Raw genomic sequence first — 9,448 nt, 5'->3', positions numbered from 1 at the left:
TCTAAAACTCTATTCTCATTTAATAGATGAGACAAATCTTTTGTCTCCGTTTCGATTAAAAAAAATGTTCCTGAGCCACAGATCAGAATCGTAGGGTTCATATACGCCCCGTATTTGCTTTTCCACTGCACTTGCTTTTCCACTGCACGAACCCTGTCTTCGATATCAGGTGCAGGTGAGCTCGGGCACGTGGCACCAGAACGCCCCGGCCCCTCTTACTGTTCTTTGCTTAACGAGCTCCTGTATAAACCTAACTAGCCCTAGATTAATGCTGTAGTTGATTAACAAGCTCCTGTACAACTGATGTGTCAAAGTGTTTGATGTCCAATTGAAGAGAAAGGCGGTGGAATATCCGCATAGAACTTGTGAGCTATCACATCAACTATATATGACACCTAAATATGTGTTCATCTCTGCAAAATTACATGCGTAACTAGTTCGTGCTGTTCATACATTAAACTTAGTGAAGTTATATATATCCGATACGCCTTGGGGAGACCACAGGTGAGCCACTAAAGATACAACTTTCATCACCACAATGTGAAGCATATAATCGGTAAGTTGTTAGTAAGCTCCAGGATGGCAAAGCCTGCTTCATATGCTAAGAAACTCGATGTCCTCCTCGGCAAGGAACGTCTTCCCTCTGTTAGGATTGTTGGCTCTCCGCTGGGACGGTGGAGGGCCTCGCTGCATAAACAGCATGTCAGCAAACATAGGATGACCGCGTGTGGTTAAGTTGTTAACAGCATGAAAAATACCTTCCACAAAACAAATGCGAGGTAGAGATAGGATGCCTCCCACTCATCTTGTGACAGCGTGCCTACGTAACTCGAATACGTCAAGGTAATGAAATGATATTTATAGACAGCAGCGAATTCAGTAGGTAGTCTACTTACTTTGGCCCGATCGTCCATCACCGAGAGGCCCCAGCCTTCGCATGAGATCAGCAAACTCTGGCCTTTGCACATAATCGTGTACAAATTCATGGAAGTTCTTCATTAGAACCAGCTCTAAATCATACTGCAAAAGATGCACAATTTTTTGGTCATAGCCTTAGCATCTGTCTGAGAGCAAATTTGTAAAAGAAAACAAACGATAACAAAAAATAGGGTAGCAAAAATTTAGACAAAATATTGAAATGAACTAGTTTGAAATGAGGAAACAAAAGCACAGGTTGCGATAGCATACTGGGCAATAGATTAGTTGCATACCTCCTCTGCCAGTAGTTTGAAGAGATGGAATGGAACAACCCACTCCGGGCAATCAACTGCGTCCTGCATGTTGCCCAAGAGTTTGTTACTGAACAAGTTTTCGTAATTAATGAATGGAAAATTAAATAAAGACAACGAGTGAAAAGCAGGAAGCTAGGTACTACGTCATATAGGGCAATAAACACCCAAACAAGTTGTAACAAGACATGTATATGTAAATTGTCAAAGAAAAAGAAGACATGTATATGTAAGATAAGGGCAATACAAAGGATGTAAGCTTCATACTATTCACAAAGAATGTCTAGAATACGGAAGAACAGAAGACTGCAGCAAACAACATGTAACCTACAGGAGTGCAGAGTTTGTGGCAAACAGATAGTACTATGTAAATCACTAGAGTTACTTTCAGAGCTGCAGCAACTGAAGCTGAATAAGGGCACATAATATATATTTAGTTAAGCATTAGAAAGGGTAGTGTGCATACAAATTCACAAGAGGGCAACTTAATCAAAAAAATACCCAGACAGATCCATTTTTTCCTCTGTTACAATTTGGGTAAACACTCGAATATGAACATCAGTATTCATCTTGAAAAACTAAAAGAGGCCACCGATACAAGGCTCAAGTTATTAGAAAGTTAATCGTGTTGTCACCTCTAAATGAAACTTGTACTTGATACCAAAAGGCCTGGATGCCGGGAATTTCTACACCATTGTGAAAACAACAAAAATGATCAGTCAGTAATGAAAACTAACATATAAGAAGTTATTACAAACAAACATAATTACCTTTTCTGTGTACTCTTCACCAAAGGTAATACAGTAAACACTGTTCCCAAACTCCATCCCTTCAGCTGAGGATATAAATTTGTATCACACATCTTGTGACAAGTACAGTCTAATTTGACGAGATCAAGCAAATTACAGTTGAAGATAGTGACATACATTCTCTTAGTCTTTTAATAATGACATTAGCATCAGGCATCGTTCCAATGAACGTGCCTCCAGGACGAAGCAATGCAGATATATTTGCGAGGGCTTGTCTTGCACGTGCTTCAGTTGACCATGAGTAGTGCATTGCAAACTGAAATACATAGAAAAGACCATCAGAATAGGAAGTATAAACCTCATAATCATATACATTTATCATCCAGACATTCTAAATCTCCTGATGGTACATTACATATTAAAAGTAGATTAAAGATCAGCGTACTTAATTTATTTGCTGGACATAGCAATGATACTTAAGTTTCAACATCTTCCAGGAAAAAATTGTTTGAATGATAATTGTCAATAATGATTGTAATATTTAACAGCAGGTATATATTCACAAAAGGTTTCTAAAATTCAAAGTTGCTTTGACAAGTGGGAAATAATAGATGATTGAACTGACCAATAATAACAACGAACTATGAAAATTAAAGGTCGCCCTTCAAAATATAAAGCTAGGTCACTCACCTGGCAGCTGCATATGTCAAATGGAGCATCCTCACGTAGATACTCATCCAGACGAGTCTGCAGAAACATGAAAGCGGAAGCATTGTGATGCACTTTATAATTCTTGATGAGCACCACAATAATAGACTGATAAACATATGGGGTAAGGTAAAAAGTATATTCTTCCTGGTGATGTGAAAGTATAAGCAGAATCACCTACTAGTTAATGACAAATGTATGTATACGTTGGCATGAGTGTTATGGAAGGATCCATTTCTTGCATATAATTTGGTTTCAACTACAGAAAAATGTTCAATACTTGAAACAAGCTGTGGCACTATGTCTGCTTCCACGCACAGAGCACACCACCACTTTAGGTTTGGTTCTTATGGTAAATTGTACTATTATTTATTAATACTTTTACCTCATAACAGTCGGCACAAATAAGCCGTGCAGGAAAACTGAACTTCTTCCTTCGTTGTTGATCCGAGTCGCCGTTATAACGGGTCATGCAATCTTTTATCTGCAAGTGTAAAGCTCCAACACATCAAAGGAGATTATAAACTTAAAGTGATCTGTCGCGCGTAGTTGAGAGCTACAATAGGTAGTGAGGAAATCAAAAGCGAATACACAAGTTCTATGGTCCAGGACCGCTGATAAGTCTGAAGGTTTTACCAAGGACACTGATAAAAATAAGTGAAATAAAGATTGAATATATAGGTTACCACTACCTTGAGATAAGTTTAAATGCTCAAACGATTGCAGTACAGGTTACAAAATAATATCTGCCAAACAGCAGCAATGTACAAATCTGCCCTATACAGAAAAGCAACTGATAGGCATAAATGCTAAAGCATTACAGAGATGGAAAAACCTAACTCACAAACAACAAATTGCATTAACTTATATATTTTTGTATATGCGGGAGCAGCGTTTTGGCTCCCGGGTGAACAGTACCCCCAAAAATAGTAAATATTTTCAAAAGAAATTGTAGATGATCGTGTTGGTGTCGCAAGCATGCTTGGCAATTTTCATGTGGAATGGAGGAGCGGTGTTTCGTCGGTGAAAAAAACAAAATTGGGGTGACATTTTGTCTTCGATCTTTTTTTTGCGCAGGCTAAAATGGTTAACCTTTTTGCCTCAAAATTTACAGGTAGCATTTGTATGTGACAAAGATCACAAAAAAATAGTCTCAATTTTTGACATTTGAAAAAAAAATTGGCCCCGGGAGCCAAATTGAATTTCCATGTATATGCATATAATATAGATTTATCATGTGATGGGAAACTAACCGAGCCTTCTGCAATATCAACCCCTACATAATAGCCAACCTTGGCCTTATCCCACTTTATCAAATCACCTCCCTGCATTAACACTCATGAAGAATCAATAATTGTCAGGACTACCTCGGAACTACAAAAAACTCTTCTTCTTATCCTAATTAACACTCGCAAAGCACCCCTTACCTTGCCACAAGCAAGATCTAGAACGCAGTCTCCTGGACGTGCATACAGTTGAACCAGGACGCTCTTTATCTGCCAAAGGTGAGATTGGAAGATTAGCATGGCTTCTTACTGGTTTCACCCAACATCGTAGAGGTGACATTTTCTCAAGGGTTTTAGGGGATGAATGGATGGGTAGCAAGCAAAGTAGTTACCCAGTTGTTGAGCTTCTTGAGGTGGATGATGGGGCTGTTCTCACGCTCCTCAAGCGTCTGATTCGACCGGGCGCTGTAGTGGTCCGCCACCCGCTGCGCACTGATCCGTTCCTCCGAGTACCCTTCTTGCTCCCCATAGTCGCCACCTACACAAAGAGCAAACACTAGTTAGCTACCCTTCGCACGGTAGCTAACTAGATTGGGTCTAGTGACAGAAGGCAGGGAATAGATACCTGCACCGAACTGGCGCTTTTGGGAGGAGGAAGGCTCGTCCTCGCGGGGTCGCTTGTTCATCACGCCGGCGATTGCAGCCTTGGCCTTCGTTCTGGGTGGTGGTTTATAATTAAATAACTATATAGATACCACTGTTGCATACAAATTTGAACAAGACAAATTGTTGTATTCATTCATGATTTGAATACATCACTGTTATATTCATGAAGACTAGCTATCACTGTTGTATTCGTGATTTGAATGCCACACACATGCAACAAAATCCATCAACATAATTTCGGACAGCAGCAGCATATACCAACATGGATTGCAAGCGCACACATGGCACAAAAATCTTCAACATCAATTCGCACGGGGGCATATAGCAACATATCCAGCCAACAAACATGATTGGATATCACGGGCTCGTCAAGAATTCGGGCAGCTTATCGGGTAATGGGTGTGCGCATATATACCTTGAAGGGAGGGGGTCTTGCTGACGGCTGATGCTTCTCTTCCCGATCCGCCGCCGCTGCACTTCCCGGATCCCCCGCCCCCGCTTCCCCACTGGCCTGCTACCGCCGCCGTGGTGTTGCGCCGCTTGCCCGCTCGTGCCAGCCGCGGATTCTCGAGGGCAGGGGAGTGTGGCGGCTGCGTCGAGGAGCAGAGAGGGCAGGGCGTGGCGGCTGGGCGCGTGTCGGAGCGTGCGGGGCCGATGACGGTTTAGGTCGAGGTGAGGGAACGGGTTCCGCTCGGTGAGATTTTGGGAAAATATTAACTGGCGATCGTCAGCCAGGAGAGATTTCGCAGCGAGTCCCCCGTCTTCGGTCGGATTCATCTCCACGAATCCTGGCGCAGGATTCAGCTGGGCCACCCCCTCCCCAGCCCACGCAAAATCTTCTGAATAGTTATAGATAACTGGCCCAAATATCGGGTAAAACTGGCCCAGAACTCACGTTTAGCTGCCCCAAAGCCCATTGCTCCTCCAAGAATCAGGCCCCAGCTCAGCCAATGGCCACGTCGGATCCCCAGCGAACTGTATCGTCTATTCCTAAATACTCCCTCCGTTTCTAAATATTTGTCTTTCTAGACATTTCAAATGACTAACACATACGGATGTATGTAGACATATTTTAGAGTGTAGATTCACTCATTTTACTTCGTATGTAGTCACTTGTTAAAATGCCTAGAAAGACAAGTATTTAGAAACGGAGGGAGTAGTTACAACCCACTATCTATTTTTCCAAGCCATGCAACCATGCCACTGTTAGGAGTAAGCCACAACGCTTGATGGTGGCTGAGTCGTCTACGCGGAGCTGGCAACGAGCAGCAGCTTCGGCCGATCGGTTAGGCAGCCGTGGTGTGCGGTCGTGCATACATGCGGTAGATGGATCAGATAGCGTGTGTGCCGGTCAAGTAAGAGGCGTGCATACGTGTGGTTAGTTAGCAAGATTACTGAGTTTGTGGAGTTAGTGGCCGATGTGGTGGCCGGGTCTTGCGTGCGTGCGTGTGCTAGTATGTGTGTGCGTCGGATATAAAAGCGTTTGTGTACTGGTTGTGGAAGGCGCCGGTGAAGCTCCCAGCCGTGATGTAGCCTGTGTGCTGAATATAAAGGAGTCGTTTGGGTGCCGGGGCATTCGTCGCCGGGGCGTTCGTCGCCGGGAAAAAAGCACGTTCCTTCTTCCACCTCCGTCCGGCGTGAGAGAGAGAGAGCGGCAACAACAACCACATAAGCAAGTCATGCATGCAAGTTATAAATTACAATTTTTTTCATTACACTATATGCATGCAATGCTGCCACATCATAAATTCATGCATGTTATTATTCAAAGTTTATTTTTTGCACTAGATTTTGTATTGAAAATATATGTAGCATATTTATGCTGGGTGATTGTAACATACCTATATAGTTGTCCCTTCACATTTTTGTTAGAAAATATTTTTTTAACTGAAACTCAAGTTTATTACATTTTCCTTCCATTAGTTTTAGATGATTTTGTAGCAACTATTTATGCATTTATTTTTGGAACATTTCCCACAGCAACGCGCTGGGCAGCATCTAGTTACAAAGTACTAGAGCCAGCCCATTGGCTAGCAGTGTACTCCTTGGCCTGGGCCACCTTGGTTGGAATCCCAGTCCTTCTATTTTCTTTCACCAGATGGCATTTTCTCTAGTGAAAAATCAACATGGCAGTTTATAAATTTTTGAACTATGTCACATGGCATTTTTTAATTTTTTTATTATAAGAGATGGCATTTTTATTTACTTAAGAGATAAAGAGATGGCATTTTATTTACTTAAGAGATTAAGAGATGGCATTTTTACTATTAAGAGATGGCATTTTTATATTAAGAGTTGATATTTTTATATTAAAATATAGCATTTATTATTATTAAGAGATGTCATTTTTCATTTAAGAGACGGCTTTTATATTTAGGATATGGAATTTTGTTTTTATGTCATTTTTTGTTTATTAAGGGATGACACTATTTTATCATGGCATTTTCTTTCTTTCTTTTTGTGTTCACATGGCACTTTCTTGTTCATGGCATTTTCATCCCAAGAATGGCAGTTTTAAAGTTTTAGAGCAATCTAATTAGTCGGATTGACATGGTTTGATGGCCAAGATTAATTTGATCTGTGCATTTAGATTTTTTATATTTATATTGGTATATATATATATATAAAAGTCATACGCGAAATGTTACAGTTATTTTAGTTTTTTTTACCAACAAAGCATTGCTATCCTGTTTGGCATGAAAATTATCAAGGACGCTTGCTACACCAACAAGAACATCTACAACAATATCAATTTAAAAAAAATTATTTACTACTTATTTTTTATTTTACTCATCATTTGGGAACATATGCGTCCCAGAGCCAAAACGACCATCCCATATTTTATTACTTTAATTGAATGATTGATTGTGAGAGTGCTACAATTGTGTAGTATACATTAACTAAGGGTGGATTATAATTTTCATTTTATGTTAAAACAAGTTATGTGTTTGTTTAAATATCAGCTATACTAATATATCCCAACAATTATGTAGAAGTTTTATGTGGATGAATATTTTAAGACTTAGGTGAAAGAGTGAGATAAAAAGAATAAGAAGAGGCAAACGTCTCAAAATTGGGGATGCCCAAGGCACCCCCGAGGAATTACTCCTATACAGGATGTTGTAGTACCCGCCTCCTGGGTGCATCCTCGCTCGCGAGTGCCCTCGGCGCGCGCCTCGTGATGATGCCTACCTGGCGCCCTCCCCGCCATGTGATCTTTTGGGCACTCTAGATTGCGTCAATTTCCTTAGGGATCCATGGCGCGTGGGTCGCAAGCGCGCTCAATGTTGTAAACAGAATTTGTTGTTCAGGCGCGCAGGGTTTTGCGACCATCCACAAAACATGTTAATACCTGCATAAAACAATGTTTACAAAATCGATAACCGGTAACTGCTCAGTCCCATACCCGCTGTATTACCTCCATCCGGGTTTATTAGTCCCCCTTGTATTTTGGGTCAAACTTTGGCGTTTGATTTAACTATCAAAAATAAGTTATATACCACAAAAATAGCATCAATGGAAACCTCTTTCGAATATGAATCCAATAATCTAAGTTGTGTGGCATACAACTTACATTTTGTTGGTCAAATTTATGACCAAAATTGGGCACAAAATGCAAAGGGGATCAATAGACCTAGACGGATGTAGCAGGGGATTAAGAGGTGCTGACCAGTTAATTGTCCGATTAATTAGTTACTCGCTACTCGACTGGAAAAAAAAAAGACTTAGTTGCGCGCTACTCAGCGAACCTCAAGAGGGAGTAGTTTTCTGGATAAGTCATGCCGCCCACTCGTTTGTCCTCATGATTCGCGCAGTAGTTCAATTCCGCATGAGGACATAGTAAAAATAAAATTCCTTAAAAAGTTTTAAGTTTCAATGATTAAACTTACGGTTTTTGCATTAAAAACTGCCAAATTTCAACCAGTTTCACAGATATAATTTTAAGCAATTTGTTCTGTCGGCCATAGACACAAAATAATTGATATTTATCGGTTGCTCATACTAAGTTTCAACATTGAAACTTAATTTTTTTAATCATCAAAATATATTCAAAGCGGATCTTATTTAAAAGCGCCGGCCACGAGAAACAGAAATATGAGAACATAACTTAATTTGTTATTTTGGTTTAAAGGATTTAAAACTATGAAAATCGGAAGCCAAAATAAAAAGCGGACACTACGGGCTTGCGTGCCACAAATCCTCTCAAGTTAGGGCAGCCGTTAACATAGACGGGAGACTAGAGCCATGACTTCTCATCGCATGTAAACAAAGAACACCTACCAGGAGATAGCAGTCGTGAAAGTGAAAGAACAAAGTAATCTTCGAGAGAGCGTGAGACCATTCTTCCGGCAAAGACAAAACGAGCGAGACCATACGATACAAACCAGCCTCCGTGTGAACTGCACGTCTACAAGAGTACGCCGGCCGCTCGACAATCGACAGGGACGCGGCTCGACTGGATAAACACCACCGGCCCTGTCGCGTAGATGCGAATAGACTACAGGCTACAGTAGTACAGCGCCACGCAAGAGCGCCGTGGTGGTAACTGGTATTAACTGGGAAGAGAAGGCCGGCCTCAGCTGCTCCGGGGATCGAGATGCCAGCATGCCAACCGGGGTAAAACTCTGGACGGCGACGTCTACCGGCCGCATGTGGCCGAGATCCGGAGCCCGGCCGGAGCGTGGCGACGAGCCGAGCTCACCGTCTACTCGGCCTCTTTCGCCCCGGAAGGCTGGACCGCGGGGAATCGGGGACGACGGGCATGGGCGCTCCCCCCACTTGGGTTGGAGGGCTCGACGTCGACGTCCCGAGTAATAGGCCCTCGTGCTGGTTTGGTATGCCAAATATCGTGTGGTGTCTCGTCGGAGGG

General features: G+C 41.8%; 1 protein-coding gene across 1 annotated transcript; it reads right to left on the bottom strand.

Annotated features, from left to right (window-relative positions):
• Positions 1-261: 261 nt before the first annotated feature.
• On the bottom strand, positions 262-5,251 carry LOC119317765 (mRNA cap guanine-N7 methyltransferase 1-like). The gene is made up of 14 exons (XM_037592265.1): positions 4,994-5,251; positions 4,538-4,629; positions 4,305-4,450; positions 4,114-4,182; positions 3,940-4,011; positions 3,072-3,170; positions 2,669-2,725; positions 2,156-2,294; positions 2,000-2,064; positions 1,865-1,915; positions 1,212-1,274; positions 897-1,020; positions 759-820; positions 262-687 (listed from the first exon to the last, which is right to left on the bottom strand). Exons 2-14 carry the CDS (start codon positions 4,596-4,598, stop codon positions 595-597), a joined length of 1,101 nt encoding a protein of 366 aa, XP_037448162.1. The 5' UTR covers positions 4,599-4,629; positions 4,994-5,251; the 3' UTR covers positions 262-594.
• Positions 5,252-9,448: the final 4,197 nt, after the last annotated feature.

This window comes from Triticum dicoccoides, chromosome 6A (assembly GCF_002162155.2).
Source record: "Triticum dicoccoides isolate Atlit2015 ecotype Zavitan chromosome 6A, WEW_v2.0, whole genome shotgun sequence".
NCBI lineage: Eukaryota > Viridiplantae > Streptophyta > Magnoliopsida > Poales > Poaceae > Triticum > Triticum dicoccoides.
This window is presented reverse-complemented; position numbering and strand designations above follow the sequence as displayed.

Bases quoted from the DNA above. Each gene is read 5' to 3' on its own strand.
- LOC119317765 (XM_037592265.1), bottom strand. From the start codon at position 4,598: ATGAACAAGCGACCCCGCGAGGACGAGCCTTCCTCCTCCCAAAAGCGC. The intron at 4,012-4,113 runs GTAAGGGGTGCT...GTGTTAATGCAG, and splicing joins TAGATCTTGCTTGTGGCAAG to GGAGGTGATTTGATAAAGTG. The intron at 1,021-1,211 runs GTATGCAACTAA...CATCTTTTGCAG, and splicing joins TCAAACTACTGGCAGAGGAG to TATGATTTAGAGCTGGTTCT.